The 24219-nt window shown below is 37.5% G+C and overlaps 1 protein-coding gene across 2 annotated transcripts in view; it reads left to right on the top strand.

The window, feature by feature from the left end:
• Positions 1 to 24219, top strand: part of LOC126266986 (pre-mRNA-processing factor 6) — a 72587-nt gene extending 48368 nt beyond the window's left edge. For both annotated transcript variants that reach the window (XM_049971726.1, XM_049971725.1), the window contains 7 exons: positions 526 to 741; positions 6492 to 6655; positions 7614 to 7791; positions 17024 to 17225; positions 17595 to 17733; positions 18574 to 18700; positions 23206 to 24219. In XM_049971726.1, coding sequence (XP_049827683.1) covers positions 526 to 741; positions 6492 to 6655; positions 7614 to 7791; positions 17024 to 17225; positions 17595 to 17733; positions 18574 to 18700; positions 23206 to 23358 — 1179 coding nt within the window. In that variant the 3' untranslated portion in view covers positions 23359 to 24219. The remainder of the gene's footprint in view (positions 1 to 525; positions 742 to 6491; positions 6656 to 7613; positions 7792 to 17023; positions 17226 to 17594; positions 17734 to 18573; positions 18701 to 23205) is intronic.

A 24219-nucleotide genomic window follows, 5' to 3' on the forward strand; every position in this document is an offset into this window, starting at 1 on the left:
ATTTCACCAATTCTTGACCATTGTTAATCCATATGGGTCCCTTACCAAGTTTTATTAATGGGAAACAGAAAAGATTCAAAGATTGCTGAATATTTTGTCGTGGATTTGTATAATTAACAAGAACACAGTACAGAAATGTTCAGTAGTCTCCAGTGGGTGATATTATGGAAAGGCACTGCACATCAGAGAAAGACTTATTCTTAAAATTACAAGAGCCTACGTTCCATTACAAGAGCCTATGTTCCAATATGATTCAAGGAATACAGTGCTTCCTAAAATTTACATCTCTCATGAAAAGAAAGAAAAAATCAGAAAAGGGAGACTGTAGCTCTCTGTAGGGTAGGTACTGACTGCATTCCTTCCTTTGTACCATTGCAACTGGAAGAAGGGAAAGTGATTGTGGTTTACTCTCTGCTGCATGCTGTGTGGTAGCTTGTGATGAACAGATCTAGATGTAATGTTGTGATGCTATAAACTGTTGCACATGTCCTGTTTCTTTACTGACTTTACTGTTTTATGTTTCAGTGTGCACAACAGGGAGCATATGAATGTGCTCGTGCCATTTACGCCCATGCACTTGCAACTTTTCCTAGTAAAAAATCAATCTGGCTCCGTGCTGCATATTTTGAAAAGAATCATGGCACCAGGGATTCTCTGGAAGCACTACTACAGAGAGCAGTAGCACATTGTCCAAAGTCAGAGGTTCTTTGGTTAATGGGTGCCAAATCTAAGTGGATGGCTGTAAGTGTACTATTGTTCATATTGTTCATTATGTGTCTCATACATCATCCCAAGCAAGAATGTATTTGCCTTCCCTCTTTTATAAGATATATGAAAATGTTTGCAGTACCATCCAAAGTATTATAAATTGCCGTGGGAAAAATTAGTATCCTAGCAAAAGGTAGAATTTGTAGATGAAAGGATAGAAGTACTGGCATATTGAATGTTTGAGTCAGGTTTAGAGGTAATCTCAGTCATGGGTAGAGTGTCACTCTAGGCAGAAAATTGGTTTGCAGTTTTAGTTTATTAGAAAGGTTACACATTTGGCGGCTGTATGAATTATGTGGTTACGTGTCAGTTCTATGTATTGAGAAAAATGTGTTAAATGTTTTTAGTGTCAGAAAAATTCTATATGGTACCTTTGAGATAAGTTATTTTGGAGTCTGACGTAAATATTTCTTTGTACAATAGTATGAAAAGAACAAAGATTGCTGCGTATCAGATAGAGGAAGTGCTGAGTGGCAGGTAGGCAATCAAACGAAGACTGCGAGATAATTATAAATTGTAGGACTAAGTCCTTTATCACATGTAAATGTATTTGTACAATAGTTGTGTATTAGTAGTCTTATTATGTCAAAAATTAAGAGCTTTATCCAGAAATTTCACTTCGCTGTCTCAAGGATAAATATAACAGGAGTATTGTCAATGAGTGGCAAAGTATTGGCACAAAAAGTTGATTGTCCTTATGAAAACTTAATCTACAGTAGTGCTAGTGCTTGTTTTGTGTCGCTTTACTAGACAAGGAGTGTTGCAAAAACGAAATATGTGTTATTGAAAGTAATATACAAGGCTTTGTCTTGAACAGTTAATTTTGAAACTGAGAGATTAGTAGCGTTTACTTTAAATGAAAAGTGAACAACTTTCCAGAATCTACTGCTTCAGACCAGAGTTTTTATGTTCTGTTATAACTTTCAGTTTACAAAGCAAAGTTTCATCAATGCATCTTTGTGTACTCCCACTTAAATTGAACTTAACATACTCGTCTGTGTATCCTGCCAATCAGATTTAGATTTTTAATGGTTTCATGAAGTCACTTAAGAAAAATGCTGGGAAGGGTCCTTTGAAAAGGACACACTCATTTTCATTCCCCAGTCCAAGCATGTGCTCTGTCTTCAATGACTTCATCATCAGTAGGATGCTAAAGACTCACTTTCTCCCATCTGGAATCACATGGAGTGAGATGTTAATCATGTGCTTTCTTCTGCAATCATTTGGAATGAGTTGCTTAATTGTTTGCCGTTCATGTAATTTTAGTAATGAAATGGCTTTGCTTGTTAAAGCATTGGAGTTGTAGGTTGCCACAGTAAAACTATCTTGATAGATCAACCACTAATGTTTCTTTACTTTAATCGTTGTTTGACAATATTTTAATAAGAATATGACCATGCTTCATACACAAATTAAAAAAAAAAAAAAAAAAAATTGCATCGCCTCGGTTTCGAGAGTTATGGAACTTGTACAGAAAATTGGAATAGACATCTACATAAACATCATTTCTGCCCTTTTTATTGCTCATGAAAACCTCACATTGCATGTTGTACCACCACACAGTGAGACCTCCATAGGTGGTGGTCCAGATTGTTGTACACACTGGTACCTCTAATACGCAGTAGCACATCCTCTTGCATTGATGCATGCCTGTATTCCTCATGACACACTACCCACAAGTTCATCAAGGCACTGTTGATCCAGATTGCCCCACTCCTCAATGGTGATTTGGCGTAGATACTTCAGACCGGTTGTTGTGTCACTTCGTCCATAAGCAGCCCTTTTCAATCTATTCCAGGCATGTTTGATAGGGTTCATGTCTGGAGAACATGCAGGCCATTATAGTCGAGCGATGTCATCCTGAAGGAAGTCATTCACAAGATGTGCATGATGGGGGTGCGAATTGTCGTCCATGAAGACGAATGCCTCACCAGTATGCTGCTAATATGGTTGCACTATCGATCAGAGGATGGCATTCACGTATTGTACAGCCATTACGGCACCTTCCATGACTACCAGCGGCGTATGTCGGCCCCACATAATGCCATTCCAAAACATCAGGAAACCTCCACCTTGCTGCATTCACTGGACAGTGTGTTTAAGGCATTCAGCCTGACGGGATTACCTCCAAACATGTCTCCAACGATTATCTGGTTGAAGGCATATGTGACACTCGTTAGTGAAGAGAACGTGATGCCAATCCTGAGCGGTCCATTCGGTATGTTGTTGGGCCCATCTGTATTGCGTTGCGTGATGTCCTGGTTGCAAAGATGGACCTCGCCATGGACGTCAGGAGCGAAGTTGCACATCATGCAGCCTGTTGCGCACAGTTTGAGTCATAACACGATGTCCTGTGGCTGCACGAAAAGCATTATTCAACATGGTGGTGTTGCTGTAAGGGTTCCTCCGAGCCATAATCCATAGGTAGCGGTCATCCGCGGCAGTAGTAGTCTTTGGGCGGCCTGAGTGAGGCATGTCATTGACAGTTGCTGTCTCTCTGTATCTCCTCCATGTCTGAACAACATTGCTTTGGTTCACTCCAAGACACCTGGACACTTCCCTTGTTGAGAGCCCTTCCTGCTACAGAGTAACAGTGCGGATGCGATCGAACTGCGGAGTTGACTGTCTGGGCATGGTTGAACTACAGACCTCCTTCCTGGTGGAACGACTGAAAATGATTGGCTGTTGGATCCCCTCCATCTAATAGGCACTGCTCGTGCATGATTGTTTACATCTTTGGGCGGGTTTAGTGACATCTCTAAACAGTCAATGGGACTATGTCTGTGATATGGTATCCACAGTCAGTGTCTATCTTCAGGAGTTCTGGGAACCGGAGTGATACAAAACTTTTTTTGATGTGTATATATTGCATTGCCTGACATGGCTCTGTCCATGTGTTCAAACTGGAAAGCAGAAGCAGATCATACAATAGTTCATGATAAGTGAATGGTGGGAAGGTTACCTGTCGAAACATTAACTGTGTTTTAATATTTTACCTGGGCTTATTCCCATGACCTATTCAAACTGTCACATTAAATTCCTCTTGTTTACAGTCATGTAACAATTGTTCTACTGACACATCTTCCTATTTATTACACTGCTTTCTAAACTTGCTGATCTCTTGAAGTTCTATGTTACCAACTTGGATTTTGATACAAGAAACTGTTATCTGCTGTAAGCATCATCATTGTACTTGTTTCTAGAATATGATACGAATCCAAGATTTCTCTCAGCATCAAGTTTTGTACTCCCATTATGTGCACCATGGAAATTATACAAAAATATTTAAAGTTCTATCCCATTACTTAGAGTTTCCACGAGATGTTTTCAAGGGGCAAACCTACTTGAACTCTGTGGCCACGTTGTTCTTCCATCCAAAATGTCAGACTCCTTTATCTGATCTAACATTGTGCATTTCACAGTTGTACACCGATTAAGGATGTTTGTAGAAGACCATACTCACAGAGATTCTTGATATATGTCTGTTGTCTGTTGTCTGTTTCTGACGAAGGTTTAGTTGGCCTAAAGCTGACATTCTGACAGTTCTTTTGTTGTGCCTATCCGGGACGCAGCATCTCTGCTGTATGGTGAGTAGCAATCTATCCTTCTCGTGATATTGTCATGTTCCATACTGGATTTTCCAAGTGATGATCTATGTTTTTCAGATGGGCACAGATAAAGGCTGTTAGAAATTGAGCTTTCGGCCAACTAGGCCTTAACCAAAAACAGACAAAACATACACACACACACACACACACACACACACACACACACACACACACACACACACACACACACACACACACACACACGACCACCGTCATAGGTTGCTATTGAACACATAACAGAGAGCTATGTGATGAGTAGCAATCTAGTCTTTTCATAATATTGTCATATGCCGTCCTGGATTTTCCAAGTGACAGTCAATGTTTGTTGGACCTTTGTAGATCTTGATGGGAAGATAAGTATATAGACAGTCAAAAACATCATTGGTAACAGATTCAAATCTGTGCTGTCCTTATTAGCAGAGTGTGAAATAACTACTTCTATGCAATCCTGAGCCTAACTGGGCTGATTCATAAAAGACATTAAAAGACTATGAAATACCCATTGAAGCAGAATTGGGACTTGATATTATCTTCTTTTATGTTGCCTTTATGTATGAACTTATGTATTTCTGCCAATACGCGGTAATACCTTTTGGTATTCCCTCCTTAGTTTAGTACACGCTTGCCATCTGCTCTCTTAATGCCCACAAGAAAAGCAAGTGTCTTCAGTCCATGTTTCAGTGTGCATAAAATATTATTTCACAAACTGGATAGAATCATACAAGTAGAGTATTGTACAAGCTTATGACAATGGTTTTGGTACAATATTGTAATAGTACATCAGCAATGTGAAACTTGAGCTTCTACCAGCATATCAGATGTTCAGATAACTTCTGGAAATGGATCAGGGTAGCATGAGCAGACTATCAGTAACCAATGAGGCCCAAAACATTGTATTTTTAGCTCTGCTTTTAATTTCTTCTATCCACTCCCCTGTTAATAATGCAAATATTGTATGTCTACTACTTGACACAGTACAAAATTCAGACAAAAAAGGCAACTGCAAACAGACTGCACCTCTAGCTCTTAAACACAACTAAACAACCTGTTCTTATCAATGCTTGTCTGAGAAATGATGCATCACATATGTTGCTGATTTCTCTAAAACCCATAAAGTCAATCATTGTATGTATTTGATTAGCGCATAGCGAGTTGACACATAACATCATCCTTTTGTGAATGATACTTATTATCTAATAATGTTTATCATTAAACAATGGAGCTCTGCAGATAACCACTCACCACACTATTGAAGTGTTAAGTGATAGACAGGAACATAAACGAGATTGTCCAACAACTTAGCTATGAGGTTAATGTTTTTTGTGTAAGTAAAAAGGCAAAATAAATGCATGATGAAATAAATAAATGAATAGAAATGTGAAGTTATTATACATACAACTTTAAAAATTATTTGAGGTATTGCAAAATGAGAAACAGAAGTTACACTGTTTATTGTAAAAATAATTCTGTAGTGTGAAAATATTTCATTAAGCATAGTTGATTGTAGAATGCAGACAAAATATGGCATGGCCATATTGTTGTGAATTACATCTGAAATACTAATGAAAATACTGTGTAGAGGATCGAGGAGCAGGTCAGAATTTAAGGTGAAGTAATGCTACAGTTAAAAAACGTTAAACAGAACTCCAGTGGTTGTGGGGGTAATTAGAAAAACTGCCTAGAAAGTGGCTGACATTGCTACTACACTGTGCTGCACAAATTCAGGACAACTTCTATAGTGAGAGAGACTAATTCATTTGTGTAAACAAAGATGAGAACTAAAACACAGGTAAAGATGCTGACAGGCAGTGAGAGGTAGAAAACAGAACATTTGACATCAATGAAGGATAGATGATATAAAGTAACAGTTGGGAAGGAAGCCAATGGGAACATTAACCAGATACTGGACAGTCCAAAGTGATACATCAATAAAAACACACACACACACACACACACACACACACACACACACACACACACACACACAGACAGAGAGAGAGAGAGAGAGAGAGAGAGAGCGCTTTTGTGTCCTAACACAGCAACCTGAGAGCTAGCTTCCAGTTTATTGCAAATTGCTCTGGATGAAATCTGGTGTTATCAGGTTTTCTGTTTCAGGGTGACGTACCAGCTGCAAGAGGAATTTTATCACTTGCCTTTCAAGCTAACCCAAACTCAGAAGAAATCTGGCTTGCTGCTGTCAAACTTGAATCGGAGAACTCTGAGTATGAACGTGCTCGTCGTCTGCTGGCTAAGGCTCGTGCATCTGCACCAACTCCAAGGTAACTGTAATCCGTTATTAACATAAAATTTGAAATCAGGGAAAATGTTGTCGATGCTTCTTCAGTCACAGGACTACATGACATCATATTTTCTATGCTCTTTTGTTAAGATGTAAGACCAGTGCTACATTTTCATGATTGTGCTTGTAATTAGTCAACAGCAAGTTAGTAAACCTGATGTAAAACAGAAACTAAAACATATAGGTTTACTGTATCTAAAGAGTCACAAGCAATTTTTTTCATTAATCTTTTACAAGGCTGGTAGGGAGGGATATCAGAATCTCAGTCTTTAGAAGCCTGTGGTTGAGAAAGATGGGAAAATGTAGAAAAGAAACCATGGAAGTAAGTGAAATATAAAACATAGAATATAATTTTATTATCACATTCGAATAATATTTGCGCCTTGCATGCCACTCTTGACAAACTTTCTTAGCGTTTCCTCAGATGTGATGTCCTGTTTGTATTATCAACTTGTATGTATCTCCTTTGATATTTTCATGGGTTTTATTAACCAGTAATATGCAACTTCTGGGAAATTATGTCAAAAATCAGTGTGTTTATAAATTCTGTACATTTATCTCAGCCAGAACTTCTGCTTTATTAGGACATTCAGTATGCATTAAACATTTTCAGCAATAATGTAAGCTTTTTCAGAAGTTCTAGCTAATATATTTGAGTGCATATTTGCATTTGGTTTAGTTTAAAGTGCTTGAAACTAATAAAGCTTTTGAACCAATAACCGAAAACATTTTTGCTTTAATTTGGATGTTGCTGCACCTTCATTAGGAATGTTTGATTCCCTAAATTTATTTCTGTATTCTGTTGTGATTGTCATACTACATTTCTTGAACAATATTACATATATGTTATTCAATTAAAAAAAAAGAGATTTTTAGAATTCTGTCATTCAGTGATTATTTAAATTTTTTTTCTTTACACTAAATTCTCAATTTTGTAGGGTAATGATGAAATCTGCAAAGCTTGAGTGGGCTTTGGACAATCTAGAGCAAGCACTTATGCTCTTGGAAGAAGCTATTAAAGTGTTTCCAGAATTTCCTAAACTCTGGCTGATGAAAGGTCAAATAGAAGAGCAGCAAGGGAAAGTTGATAAGGCATGGGACACATATAACATGGGGGTGAGTGTAAACACTGTTTCGTCATCATCACCATTTGTTGCCAGTCATGTTGCTTCATCAGCTCAATTATGACTATTGAATGTCACCATAATTATTACAGCAGTTGTTGACAGTTCAATAATAGAGGTGTTTTATGTGTACTATGTATTTGTGTTTGAACAATAGATGCCCTATAATTCTAAATCTTAGCAGAAAGCTTTATTGTCATAATATGTTACAGAAGTGATTCCACAACTATTTCTTGTCATCTAATATGTGTTGCTATGGAACTATTAGCAACATTACAGTGTGGTTAGATTTATGACTATCTCCTTTATTTTCAAATCATTTACAAGAAATTTATCTTAAATGTGGCAATATATATGTTTCAAATCTCACTTTTTTTATCTGTTGCATTTGGCTCACATACCATGCATCAAACAAAAGAAGTAATATAAAAGTAAGGATATACAGTATGAAGTTCATGCACAAGAAAATAGGTTCAATAATATTTGCAGGCAACAACCATTTAAAAAGTCCATGACTATTCTGTACCTTATTGCAGTTTCTAATAGGAAGATAATGAAGGTACTAGTGGGAAATAAATGTTTTAGTTTGTCAGTGTTTTGCACATAGTGACTTGCTGATTTGGAGCATTTGTAGCATCTAAAGTTTTGTTACAACAACCAAAAACACAGGAAATAGGACAGCAGTGACAGAGCATGAGAGTTACACAAGCATGTGAACATTGACTAAGGAAAAGAACGGTCCAGGCCGAACCTGATAACAGGCAAAGTTTGTTACAGGAAAATGATGGAATACTTCTAGTTGTCAAGTAGAAACTTCACTATGACTGAAGCAAGAGAGAATAGGCTGCACTGTTGATGTGCACTGGCTCCATGCAGCCCACAATAGTGCTGGCAACAAGCGAAGTGCATGCCTTTGTTTCGGTCTCTTACCAGCTGCATCACATACAAACTCCACGGTTGTGGTTACGGCGTAAGTCTGCACACCACCATGTGTCTCCCCTTCTCTGTTGAACTGACATCGCTGGAAGGAGGTAGAAGACGTACCAGGTGGGTGGGTCTGCTGCTGAAGATGAACTGGCGTAGCTCAGGAGACCACAGGGTTCACTCAGATGACTGCATGGCAGTGGCATCCACTGTATGCCACGATGTTCACCTCCATCAGCTTGTCTTGCCAGTGTCCAAAGGGATGTCATCATCGTGAGCATGTGCAGATATTTGTCTGCGGCCCAGCAGGGCATATGAGTGGAAGTCGATTGGAAGTGGCTTGGATGATGGTGAGCAAGACACGGCAACAACACTGCACTCACTGGTGATGAGAAAAATGTGCCATTGGTGGTGAGAGGTAGTCGTTACGATGACAACGGAAGGGCCACCAGGTGTGTCTGTGAGAGGGCAGCTTCCAGGCATCTGCCATCAAACACCTGCTGAGAGCTCAGTGCAGCCAGCAACCACAACTCAATGTCACCAGCTCCTAACAGTGCCTCAAGCAGCAGTGCTCCCATGGCGCCTGGCCCCTGCAGTGGAGGGTGCTTGCAGGAGAACTCCCTGCGGGGGTCTCCTTGTGAGTGTGGGAGCGGCAAGTAGGTGTCCTAACCAGGTTGCAACTGATTCTTGGTGGGACAGTGATACCCTATCAGTGCCTGTGGTGAACATTCACTAACTGTTCATCACTCATGTTGTCACCAGCAGCACCAGGCAGAACAGGTTCAGCAGAGTCAATAGTTGCAGGCTGTGAAGGATATCTTCCAGTCTTCAGGGATTCAGTGGTGTGTTCATGTAGGTGCTGAGAAACAAAGCAATCTTGAGTCTTCTAATGAGTCCACTGAGCACTGTTTTAAAGATGCACACCATATGCTTTGCTTCTCTATTTGATTGTGGGTGAAATGATGCAGATGTAAAGTGGATAACACCATTGCCGAAGTGAAGTGGATAATGCCATTGCAGGTGTAGAAATTGTGAAACAATGCTGATGTGAACTGTGGCCATTATAAGAGACAATCATCAGGGACATCCTGCAGTCATGAAGAACAGAGTGGGAGCTCAGATAGTCTCCTCTGTTCTGATGGGGCACATGCACAGGACATACAGATAGTCGGACAGCTTGTCGAGCATCACTACCCACATAGAATTGCAGAAGGGCCCAGCAAAGTCAATGTGGATGCTGTCCAGTGGCTCACTCAACATGGGACAGGAAGCAAAAGCTCTTGGTGATGCCGCCTACTGCTTGGTGCACTGTTTGCAATCATGGACAATCTTCTCAATTGCCAAATTGATTCCAGGCCAGTAGATAAAACACTGCACTAGGACTATCGTGTGGGTCAATGAGCACAAATGAATTTGCATTAATGATCTAAACCCTGGAGTCGGTTACCCACAGATGATAGGACTGTCCAGTTTCTTTTGTTGCTGATGAAAGTTCAGGCAGGATGCCACAATGTGGGTTTCAGGGTGTATATGCCCCAGGACAACCGGGAAAATCTGTGAAAAACCTGGTTATTTTTTCATCTGGGAGAAATCCGGGAAAATGCAGGAATTTTTTGAATTCCGGGAATTTCTCATTGTTTTAGCTTTCAGTTAAAGTTTTGTAATTTTGACTGGTAAGAACTGATACTTTAATGAAGAATTTTACTTTAACCCACTATTGCAGAATAACACTGCAGTAATAAAACATAAATGAGAGAATAACATCAAAATAAAACTACAGTTGCAAAGAAAGTGAGCCATTTACATCATCAAAACACGGTGCACATACAAGTGTCCACTGACAGTAAAACATGCCAAATACTTGGCAATACTTTGTAACAACAAATTGCTTTTAGTGAACATATAATTACAATTGTTTATGTTTCTAATAAGTTGCAGAAAATATTGTGAATGGTGGTTTGAGATGTGTTACTTTTTAAGTAAATTTCCTTTTACTCTCGATGAATTATGGTACATGTGAGAGAGTGTGACTAACTTCTTAAATCACAGAGCATTAGACTCTCATTCAAAACTTAACACTGAGGACCAGACATGTAGAAAAATTGCAGGCTCAAAAGACCAGTCATTTATGCCAATACTTAAAATTTTACTGGCACATTTGTGTTTGATATATCTTAAAGAGTAACACACACTGAAAAAGACCAATCTTCAAGAATAGTTTTTCGTATTTTTTTTAGTTCTTTCATAGATTACAGATTATCCAATAATGATGGCAAAAAGTGTAATTATCATTAAAAAAAAAGTGCAAGGTGAGCCCTCGAGCAATTTCACATTTAGTTAGCTTTTCAATGGGAAAGTTGAAGTGCTTGGTGGAACATTTATTCAGCTAGGTAACCCACAAACTGTTGGGTGCACAGCAGTGAAATTTATAATCCTCCTTGCCAGAGATATTCAGGTGTTCCAGTTTAAGGCATGGTCTTAGGATCCTGAGTAACCACACCCTGAGAAAAAAATAGCAAAAAATTATATATGACCTATATTATATGTGAAAGCTTAGTATTTCTTGTAGCTATATTGTATTCATACTAATTTAAACCATTAACTTTTCTTGTTTGTGGGTTCATGCTGTTTAACAGTGATGCTGCTGTTGGCTCACTACACTACGTGTCCTATGCTATGAATATCTGCTGTCAGTGACTACTGAGATCACGATACATGAGCTATAATTGGCTGCGAAAAGTGCGTCACAATCTAGATTTCAGTGCTTTGCAAGTTATCGTGTTTGGATTTGGTGGAATTTTTGCTTATACTTTCGTAATACAAAAATATGTAGTGTAAATTTTGCTGCACATCAAATGTCTTTAGGAAATTTGATGTTTTTTGTGGTTTTGGTTCCTAAAGTCCCAAGAAGTTTTATGCTGGTGTATAAAACCTTCACTCTTCAAAGTATTGGTATATTTTACAGCTCCGAGGGAATGTTAATAGAAATATAAAAAAAGGGATGAAGGTTTATCTGTTTAGCAAGAGTAATAGAAGGCAGATTTCAGACTACCTAACAGATCAAAACGAAAATTTCTGTTCCGACACTGACTATGTTGAGCGTTTATGGAAAAAGTTCAAGGCAATCGTAAAATGCGTTTTAGACAGGTACGTGCTGAGTAAAACTGTGAGGGACGGGAAAAACCCACCGTGGTACAACAACAAAGTTAGGAAACTACTGCGAAAGCAAAGAGAGCTTCACTGCAAGCTTAAACGCAGCCAAAACCTCTCAGACAAACAGAAGCTAAACGATGTCAAAGTTAGTGTAAGGAGGGCTATGCGTGAAGCGTTCAGTGAATTCGAAAGTAAAATTCTATGTACTGACTTGACAGAAAGTCCTAGGAAGTTCTGGTCTTACGTTAAATCAGTAAGTGGCTCGAAACAGCATATCCAGACACTCTGGGATGATGGTGGCATTGAAACAGAGGATAACACGCGTAAAGCTGAAATACTAAACACCTTTTTCCAAAGCTGTTTCACAGAGGAAGACCGCACTGCAGTTCCTTCTCTAAATCCTCGCACAAACGAAAAAATGGCTGACATCGAAATAAGTGTCCAAGGAATAGAAAAGCAACTGGAATCACTCAACAGAGGAAAGTGGGACCAGATGGGATACCAATTCGATTCTACACAGAGTACGCGAAAGAACTTGCTCCCCTTCTAACAGCCGTGTACCGCAAGTCTCTAGAGGAACGGAAGGTTCCAAATGATTGGAAAAGAGCACAGGTAGTCCCAGTCTTCAAGAAGGGTCGTCGAGCAGATGCCCAAAACTATAGACCTATATCTCTGACGTCAATCTGTTGTAGAATTTTAGAACATGTTTTTTGCTCGAGTATCGTGTCGTTGTTGGAAACCCAGAATCTACTCTGTAGGAATCAACATGGATTCCGGAAACAGCGATTGTGTGAGACCCAACTCGCTTTATTTGTTCATGAGACACAGAAAATATTAGGTACAGGCTCCCAGGTAGATGCCATTTTCCTTGACTTCCGGAAGGCATTCGATACAGTTCCGCACTGTCGCCTGATAAACAAAATAAGAGCCTACGTAATATCAGACCAGCTGTGTGGCTGGATTGAAGAGTTTTTAGCAAACAGAACACAGCATGTTGTTATCAATGGAGAGACGTCTACAGACGTTAAAGTAATCTCTGGCGTGCCACAGTGGAGTGTTACTTTTCGCGGATGATGCTGTAGTATACAGAGAAGTTGCAGCATTAGAAAATTGTAGCGAAATGCAGGAAGATCTGCAGCGGATAGGCACCTGGTGCAGGGAGTGGCAACTGACCCTTAACATAGACAAATGTAATGTATTGCAAATACATAGAAAGAAGGATCCTTTATTGTATGATTATATGATAGCAGAACAAACACTGGTAGCAGTTACTTCTGTAAAATATCTGGGAGTATGCGTGCGGAACGATTTGAAGTGGAATGATCATATAAAATTAATTGTTGGTAAGGCAGGTACCAGGTTGAGATTCATTGGGAGACTCCTTAGAAAATGTAGTCCATCAACAAAGGAGGTGGCTTACAAAACACTCGTTCGACCTATACTTGAGTATTGCTCATCAGTGTGGGCTCTGTACCAGATCGGGTTGACAGAGGAAATAGAGGAGATCCAAAGAAGAGTGGCGCATTTTGTCTCAGGGTTATTTGGTAAGCGTGACAGCGTTACGGTGATGTTTAACAAACTCAAGTGGCAGACTCTGCAAGAGAGGCGCTCTGCATCGCGGTGTAGCTTGCTCGCCAGGTTTCGAGAGGGTGTGTTCCTGGATGAGGTATCGAATATATTGCTTCCCCCTACTTATACGTCCTGAGGAGATCACGAATGTAAAATTAGAGAGATTAGAGCGCGCACGGAAGCTTTCAGACAGTCGTTCTTCCCGCGAACCATACGCGACTGGAACAGGAAAGGGAGGTAATGACAGTGGGACATCAAGTGCCCTCTGCCACACACCATTGGGTGGCTTGTGGAGTATAAATGTAGACGTAGAATGCACATTGTCATTTAACATGGAAAAAATTTACTTTCACCTGGGAAAAAAAGAATTTTCAACAGGGAAAAAGTGTATTTTCGCCTCAGAAAAACAGTATTTTTGCCTGGAAATCCAGGATAAATCAAGGAATTTGTGTGTGTGTGTGTGTGTGTGTGTGTGCACCCTGTGGGGTTTCCTTACAACAATAAGCTCTGAGGAACTTACACAATTGAGAAAATGACAATGCTGCAGGGTCTATTAATGGAGCAAGTTTCCAGAGGAAACGAAATATTTTGGGCTAGATCCAAGTAAGAAAAAGCATTTATGCAGAGTCGGGTCCACTACTTGAAATCCTGCAAAATGTTGCTGCAAATGCTGCGTGTACAAGTCACACTCTCCCTTTGCCTCTTGGAATGGTGGTGAAAAAACTGGGGTGCAGATGATTGTTCCAAGGGTGGTTGTGGAATGTCATTGACATACTGCAAAGTTGTAACCAGCTGACTAAGCAAGTCTAACTGCTGTTGTTGTTGTCCAAGCTGCTGCTGTTGTTATTGTTGTAACAGCTGAACCAACACTCCATTGTGCTCACAGATCATGCAAATATTAAATAACGTCATTGCCAAAAACTGTAGTATCAACAATTTTGTTACAACAACCAAAAGCACAAGAGATACAAAATCAGTGACGGAGCACCAGAGTTACACATGCATACGAAATTTGACTAAGGAAAACAACAATCCAGGACAAGGCCAATAACAGGCAAAGTTCATTATAGCAGAATCACAGAACAATCCTAGTGATCAAGTAGAACCTTCACTGAGCATGACGGATGGAAGAAGAGAGCCTCACTGTTAACATGCGGCTAGCAACAGCACTGGCAATAAATGAAATGCCTGCTTGCGTTGTGGTCTGTTGCCAGCAGTGCTGAATACCAACTCTGCAGCTGTGGCGGTGGCATGAGAAGGTGTGCCCCCACAGCATTCATGCAAAAAGAACATATAATTTAAATCACACTCTGATGTTGAGTCATGTAAAAAAAGTTGGATGTGTGATGCCTGTTTTGTGCACATGACAGGAAATTTCCATTATGGGAGCACATCCTTATGTTGGGCACTAGGTCCCGTCCGCCTCATGTAGAAGCCAGAAACCACAATCTTGTGCAGGAGCAGGTTAAAGATTATAGTACCAATGACCTCTGGGGTTCAGTTTAAGTTCAGGAAGATTGCCTGTAGCATTGAAATCAGGAATATGCTACTGCTGGTTGTGTTGTGTCCTTTGCAAAGAAGTCTACATACTCATAATGTTGGATGCCTTGGAGTTCTGGTCTCCAGAGAAATATCACTGAAGTCCTATGCTGCTATAGCATGCAACCTTTTTCTTTGTGATAATAAGATGTACATTGGTGTACCTGTACATTGCTAGGTTGTCGAAAGCCAGTATTAGAGTTAATAAGTCGGAGTTAATAAGTCAGACATGATTAGGATCTTGGCGCACTTCAGGTGACCTGAATAAGTGTTCTTGTGTGACGGCCACTGTCTCCTCAGTGAACACTGACATGGTCCAAGGGAAGGTCGACAACTATTCGGCTTAGAAGCCAAGACAAAAGAAGGTGTTTCTCCAGATGGCCAATCAATTATTTTTGAACCAATAAAAATATTTTAATATCATTCTGCCACTGCCTTGCATGTTTGTCATGAATGTGCTGTTAATGTTTGACATTTCATTTTTGGGGAACCAATGGATGTTTCACAAAGTGAATAGCTGATAAAAAGGAATTTCCAAGTTCTGGCTCTTCAGGTGAACTGGGTAGCCAGGAAGCTTTCCTATAAAGCAGCAGTTACTATTTTGCAGTGTGCTTCTTGTTTCAATGGACAAATGATAATTGCAGCTCCAGTAAGTCAGCTAATTTCTGAACAATTAGAGATCTTGAATTTGAATTCTTCACAACATGAGTTCATCACCAGGAGCTGACAGTGACTGTGGAGGGTCTTGTCCATTACTTTGAAGACAGAGCATTGATCAGTGTTTTATATTTCAGATGCACCATCCTGAGGTAAAATATGTTGAGACCTTTGGAGCAGAGAAAAAAAAAATATTTTTTACAGAAATATGAGATTATGTACTGACTTGCAATTTAAAAAATATACTTACTGCAGCTGCATGTGGCATTTTGCCAAGTTGTATAAAGAATGAAATAAAATAATATCTGAGAAACGAAGATTAGAGGGGAGCACAGTCCTAAATTAGCTGTTCCTGTATGCATAGGGAAGTTGTGGAACCATTGTGAGAGTGGTCTGCATAGTGTAGGACATAGTAAGAGTTAAGTAGAGTGGAGACTTTTTGTTGTAAGAGATGATCATGTAGCCAGAGGTGATGTAAGAACATGAGTATATGACACTGTTTACTTGCAGGATAATGTTCATAATGCAAATTTTAATGTGCATATATAGATTCCACATTGCTTCTGTTTCTTCTTAAATTAAGATAACTAATTTTAATAAAATGTAATGTTCTTTCCATGTACTTGCTATCATAACATGGATTGGCCATATTTAATGTTCATGGATTTTCTGAAATGTATCACATTTTTACCTTGTTTTTCCTGTGTTTGGTACTCTGCTTCTATTTTTAACATGTGGCATGATTGGTTTCCATGGCCCCTTCATATTGATGTATTTTGTACCTGGTGCCTCTCTTTAATTTTAGTATTTTTGCTCAATTATTTCTCATTACACAAATTTAGCAGTTGAATAACATGTAAGAATTTCTTTTGTTACATTACTATCATGCATGATATAGCTTTGAAAGTAAGCATTACTGTAGATTAGAACATGTATGTACATAAAAAGAGTATGTTATTCTATGATCACATCATAGTATTTTCCTTTGTAGAGAGATAGGGTTCACATGGTGCTTGTTAAATTTGATTTTTTTTTTTTTTTTTTTTTTTTTTTTTTTGAGCACAGATGTTTTAGTTTATGCTTGCCAGGTTTTACAGTGTAATGGATAAAAGAATTTTGAAACTGGAGACTGAGTTGTCTCTCATACAGTTTTATTAGTAACAGAAGGACTTACTCTCATTTAATTTGTAATGAATCATTCCATATATTGAAGGTATTTTTTGTTGTTTTAATATTTTCTTTTAATTTCCTCTAATATGAAATAAACTGTATGTGCTATGTATTTTATATGAAAGACTCATATATGTCTTTGGCTGCTTCAAATCATCCAAAAAGTGCAAAAAAAATTGTTTATTTTTTTGTTTATCTGTTTTGTTATATAGATTAAGAAGTGTCCTACTTCAATTCCATTATGGCGATTGTTGTCATCCTTGGAAGAACGTCGTGGTCTGTTAACAAAAGCACGTTCAGTACTGGAGAAAGGCAGATTGCGCAATCCAAAATGTGCTGAACTGTGGTTGGAGGCTATACGTGTTGAATTTCGTGGTGGATTACGAGACATAGCCAATACTCTAATGGCTAAAGGTATGTGTGGAATGTATGGCCAGTTGTGATGGCTGAAACTTTTACCTTGAAAGAAACTTATGATCTTCACCTGAAAGTTTTTGTTTATTTTTAAGGAATGTCATGTGTTTCACTGTTACAATATTGTTTGAATTTTGATAGTAACTCTTTAATAGCATGATGCAAGAGCTGTTTAACAAGAGACCCCCAATTTATTACAAAACTGGTTTTGAGTAGCACCATTATAAATTTGATGGGGAGTATGAATCTTTAATGTGTAATTAGATTTGTGCAAAATAAGAGACTCATCTGCAACACTGATGATAATTCAAGCAGATAGACTTGTTCTAGTTCCAGTAATAAAAACTTATTACTGAACAAATTTTACAGCACTGCAAGAGTGCCCAACATCTGGCATTTTATGGGCAGAAGCTATTTTCCTTGAACAGAGACCTCAGAGAAAGACAAAAAGTGTGGATGCACTGAAGAGATGCGAGCATGACCCTCATGTACTCCTTGCTGTCTCTAAGTAAGTGTCTGTTATATACTTACTCTCTGATTACACACAGTGCAACTTTTGTCATAAGAACTCTGTGTTGAGGGAAGCAAATTGTTGGAGAGGCATAGAAATGTAAACATTATTTTGTCACACTTAAATCACTCTCTTCCACTATTATATCTTCCATTATTATGATGATTTCAGGCTGATGATTGATGATTATCTCTAAATAATAGAATTCGAATGAAAAAATCTTTCTGACGGGATTTGGATACCAAATTCTTCTTTATACCCTATTCTGGTTCCATCTTTGTGTTCTCTTTCTTCTCTCACCTCTGTAAACGAAAGTAAAATAAGCTTAAATATTGGTGATGATCGAAGCAGTATTGCTTTTGGCATGACATGATGGTTATTGTAACAATAGTTATCAATTTTTTGATGTACTTGAAGCTTAAAGCACAATTATCAGTTTTTTTTTTCAATATGCATTCTTTAGTGTGTCTTGATGGTCCATTTGATTTAATGGTAGGGGACTGTAGTTCAGACTGGAAGTTTCCATGTAAAGCTCTTTTGGAAGAGTGCTGTTTTCTTTGTTTTGATTGACTCTGGTTTCAAACCATAAGATAAATCATTTTAAAGAAGTGACTTATCATTACAGCAGAATCTTCTAAGTCTTCATGTGGTTCAGTAGTTTCATAGGTAATTGTTATGCACATCTACTGCTGCAGAACTCCACGTAACAATAATTGTAAATTAAGAATAATTGTCACTGAAATGTGATTGGTTACACACATTTTTAATTTTTTATATTTTCATGCCCAAACTCTTCATTCATTAATCATTCTTTTGTCATGTTTTTCTTTGAAAAAGGTTGTTTTGGTCAGAGAGGAAACTTCAGAAATGTCGTGAGTGGTTCAACAGGACTGTGAAGATTGACTCAGATCTCGGTGATGCATGGGCATATTTCTACAAGTTTGAATTACTCAATGGAACAGAGGCAAGTAATGGTCACAATATAACTAATCTGCAGCTGTACTTATTATTAAATACAGTGTTATCATATTTTACTATAAATACTTTAGTTTCTTTTCTACATTCCTATGAATTTTAAGTTAATCTAATGTGAGTACTTATATGCAAATAATAAAGTAGAATTTACTTTGATCATTTTAGTTTCACAAGTGAGTTGAAAAATTACTTGCATGAACTTTCACATTGGGCAACACTTGTTTTCAATCTTGGCAATCCAGAATATTTCCCATGGGATCACTGGGTATTAGTTTCAAGGTCCTATCCTTAAGACCAAGTTTTGTCATCTTTTATGACATGTTTAGTAGTTTGACATCATTGTTGAATACATTTAGCAACCTCTGAGGTGCTCGCACTTGCAGCTATTTTTGTTTGAAACTAAACAATTTTTGAGCAAATTTTGCTGTCACACATTTCCTAACCAAAACATCGGAAAAAAATTTCTTTGCGTCAGCCAATTGAGTTGTCAACACCATCTGTTAATGATTTGGTGATCATCCATAATAACTACTTCACCTTTTTCATGATTTGATTGGTTGATGATTTGCTAGTGTGTAGAGGGCATTTGTTATATTCAACATCTTCATGGCTTTTTTTGAAACATTAGTACCATTCATAAACCCTTGATTTACTAATAACAGACTAACCAGAAGCCATATTTAACATTTCTAAAACTTTGCTGCACTTTATTCCATTCTTATAACAAAATTTTATACATATTCTGTGACCCATTTTTATACTAAATAAATAATTACCAAAATGTGCACAACATTTTTGAAAACTGGCAACAGACTAAACATCTGATATGGATAACGCTGTACAAATACTTTTGAGGGACGGGTACCAACACAATATTGAAAATCGTGCGACTCAGAATTATACAAACATGAATTTACAAAATTCTCAATACTTTGTAACATGCCTCATGCAGTCTTTTTAGTTAAGAAATTTGGTTCTGCTGTACTGTAAGGAATTACCAAGAGATAAAATTATAAGAAAAATACATGTGTCTGTTAAAAAGAATAAGAATCCTGATAAAAGAAGATTATTATATAACAAAACTAGTCTGGAGGTCAAGAAATATTGGATTTTAGAATTTTTAAAAAAAGAAAAAAGGTTCATGTGTTACCATATGATAAGTGTAATGAATTGAACATTTCCTTAGTATATTTTATTAGTAAAGAGTGGCAACTTTAAAAAAATGGACATGTATATTATTGTAAAAACACCTTCTTCAGGTCTTAAAGATTTTGATTGATTATCTTGATCATGGCCTGATGAACCAGTCACAGCTGAATAAAATTATATTTAATAAATACAAAAATTTTGCTCTAAATCAAAGTACATCAGTATTAAATACCAGTTTATTGTGAAAATATTGGTCAGTATTTCTGCTTGATGTATTTCCTTTATATTGTACAACCTTTGCTACTAAATTTTCTGCATACACTAAGAACTTATTTATAGTTATTGTGCAGTCATTTCTTTGTGGTGCTGCAGAAGAAAAACCTTGGTGCCCAAAATATTAATACAACTTAGTTTCTTAACTTCTTGACAGTCATCGCTACATCCAGAAGTCACTTTTTATTTCTCTTTATTTGATTTGGGTCTCTTCTTGACATAACCAACAAAATTCTTCCAAGAAGTTCTCACTATTCTAATAGTCATTACATTTAAGACCCGTGCCTCACTGCTATGGGCGAGAATTTCCAGCACACAATCCTGATTAATGTTCCACATGAAGCACATAAGGGACATACTTTTCAGTGTAGATAATTCTTCCCTAAATGAATTCCAAGCAATTAAAGTTAGCTTTACTGCCCCCTGAGGTGAGTTATTACAGTAAAAAATTGTTTGTTATTCCACATAAATATGGACCTGAAAATGTGGCATCTATTTTTGTCAAAAATAGAATACATTTTGGGTGAAATTAGAATCTGTCTTGGGCAAAATTAGCACCAGTATTTTTATGAAATTACTAGAGGAAGTTGATCACAAAAAATTTAAAAAGTTGTGATTGGGGATAAAATAATAATGAAAGAGAATAAATACTTTTTATTCCCCATAATAAGAGCCTCTGAATGGAATGTGCAAAATCCTACACAGTTTATCTTTCCAAAATGGTCTTTGCTCTCCATAATAAGAGCTTCTGAGTGGACTATTTCACAAAGTCGTACACAGTTTTTTTCCTTTTCCGAAATGATCTTTGCCCGTTTTCTTCTTTTGACTCTGTTCAAGCTTTCAACAAGTGTTTCTTTGTATTGAAAATCAGCAGCATTTTCTCCTTGGCAAGATTGAAATATGTTCAACACTGTTGTTTTCTGGCTGCTCTTCCACCAACATGATTAAGATGACATTCGGCAGCAATCATAAGCAATTGAAAACTTCGACCACCTGAAGGATGAGGACTCGTGTGGTGGTACAAACCTCTCTCCCTCTCACAGGATTTGTAGTCTTTGACAATCATTTGTGCTTCTGTGAAATCCTTGTTTTTTTCAACATATAATTTTCATCAGTCTAGCATAAAATTGATGTGTGTATTTTGATTGTTTATGGTTAATGTTTGTGTTTTGTATTTGTTGTCTCATGAGGTGTGTTATCTTCTTCTTATGTTTTTTTCAATTTCTCTCATGACAGTGCCTACATTTCTTACTTATATCAGTTGACTCATCTAGCTGTAGTGAAAATACATGACCATTGCTTCGCTTTTTGTGGACATTGTATTAGATATCTGAAGACATATCATTAGTTTTCCAGGAAATAGTATCAGAAGATGAATCATTTGACAGTGGAACCAAAGAAATTTTCTTCTTAACACCATCACATAACATTGATTTCACCATTTCCTAACATGCAGGAAAAATTACATCCTCTGCAGTAGTATGGGGCTGCATTTTCTTGCTACAATGTCAGCAATCTTATAACTGGCCTCTTGTACTATTTCAGAAATAATTGCTCTCCATACTATAGCTTTGGCTTGCTTTTCTGCTGATGAAATCAGTTGGCTAAATAATTCTTTTCATTGCCAGATAAGTGGCGACCGTGGTTGCTATTCAACAGTCTTTTCAGTTTGCTAGGGATCATAAATTAATTGGTTAGTTTTTCTGAGAATGATGCATTCTGGTACCAGACAGTTTTCAGGTCCACTGAATGTAAATCCAAGTTTAAATAACTCTCTTGGTACTTACACACTGTGCCATTAGGTTTCACTGCTTTCATGAGGCTTACATTTGAAATCTATCACTCTTACATTTGTTATTGTTATTTGTTTCTGTCACTGACTTATCTTAAAAATTTTTCCTTTTAGTCAAAAACTTATCCATACTGAAAAATCAGCACATTTACTGGACAGTGTATGCATGTGTGTAACTAAAAATCCACCTCAAAGTATGCCTCAACAAGGTTTGCGTTAGGACTGTGAGCCTACAAACAACTTGATTGGTGGAGACAAGCTGTGCACATGCTAGATGGAGGCTCTCGTATTGTTGCCGACTCATACATTGTCTCCCTGTTTACTATTACCAACTCGTGTCACTGTGCTGTGGGAACTTGCTACATGCTACAGCTGTGAACAAGAAAAGTTTAAAAACCAGTGCTGTAGACTCAGTTGAGTTTCTGGTAAAATGTGTTAGTATGGGTATACTATGCAGTTCAGCTTCAGTTTGACATTTTGTTTGTGAGTGTAGCAGCATTGGTTTGCCAATTGTATAATTTAAAGTATTTATTTAATCACTGTTTATAAAAATCAGTGTCAGTCAAAACATACAACAGCATGCAATACTGCATTGAACTCCTAACATTAAATCACACAATTTGATATATGCATTTATTATGTAAGTTCACTGTCCGCAATATTTGTAATTGTCCCGGTAATACTTAGGAGTAATATTTCACAGCTCTAAAGCAATACTTTTGACAGTTTGACAATGTATCCGCCACTTGCTCACATGTCAGGTGCTTCCAGGATTTCCTATTCTTTTATCTGTGGTTGCCTTTTGTCCTTGGCACTCAGCACCTGCCATACCTTAGCTGTTCCAACTCATTGTTATGCCGAGAAAATCTACAGAATCACATCATTGCTGCATTACTCTCACAGGCCATACTGAAAGCCAGCATGACTTATAAACTCATGTTGTCCATTACAAAGAGAACACTGATATGAATGGTGCACCTTTTTTTATCTAATCTGTCTCCTGTCTTCTGAAGCAGAGTAATTACAGCAGTTCCAGCTTTGGTGCCCACTGACTTAAATATTTTGTTGTTTGTGTGTATTTTGTCTAGCTTTTGAACTCCATAATTATTATTTATATAATGTTGTGATGATACAGTTTTTTATGTAGAACTTTTTGCAGTGGGCCAGTTATTGATGCAAGGGTAAAACATACCAAGTATTATTTTAGTGCCTTCTTGTCTTTTGTGACTCCATTGTACTGTATCATTTTTATATACATATTTATCTCATTTTTTGTGTAGGAGCAACAAGAGGAGGTCAAGAAGAGATGTATTGCTGCAGAGCCTCATCACGGTGAAGCTTGGTGTAAGGTTTCAAAGGACATTCGTAATTGGCGGTTCAATACAGAACAAATATTGCGTCTTGTTGCAAAGGATCTTCCCATTCCTGTGTAAATAACAGTAGCTCACTTAAGTGAGTGAGTAATGCTGTATAAAACATTGTAATATTTATGTGTGTTCTCATGTGACCTACATGTGTTATTATATATTGTGAGTTGAAAGAAAACAAGAAAGTTGTGTCTTTAGTGTTTTCTGTGGCTACACTTGCCCCCTTTTTTGGCATGAATAATTGTGTGTGTGTGCGTGTGTGTGTGTGTGTGTGTGTGTGTGTGTGTGTGTGTGTATGTTACATGGTGACCTCTCATTCAGGGCTATACACGTATTATTTCTGGCTGTAAATGAAGTGCTCAGAACATTAACATATTTCAAAAGTGCTTGCTAAACAATCACATAGCATATATAATGTTCATTTGGAGTAAACATAATGTTTTATTGTGTGGTGTAATGTGTTTAAGTTGTGTACATGCTTATGCGATCTCATTTGTATGAGAGCAGTATTTGTCTTTCTGTAAATTACCATTAACCACACTCCTCAAAGATGTTCTTGGAAACATCATTCATTTTTTTGTAGCAAAATCCAACATTTTAATTTCAGTGCCACACAGTCATTGTGGTGTATAGTTTTATTTAAAGAAATTGTGGTTACATTGAAGCACCTAAAGAATGTGATAGCAACAATTTATATTCATCTTAATTTTATATTGTGATGTACTGTGGTGCACTGTATATATACTTCTTTTTTAGAAATTTTATGGCAAGAGTTAATTTTTTTTTCTGTGCTTCTGTGGAGTATCTCCTAGCCATCAAGAGTTATGTAAAGTGTACATAGTTTTATTACATCAATCACTGCAGATGTGGAACTGTAATGTATGTTCCAGTCAAGATGGATAATTAAATAACCAGTTTGACTGTTTA

This window comes from Schistocerca gregaria, chromosome 4 (assembly GCF_023897955.1).
Source record: "Schistocerca gregaria isolate iqSchGreg1 chromosome 4, iqSchGreg1.2, whole genome shotgun sequence".
NCBI classification, from domain to species: domain Eukaryota; kingdom Metazoa; phylum Arthropoda; class Insecta; order Orthoptera; family Acrididae; genus Schistocerca; species Schistocerca gregaria.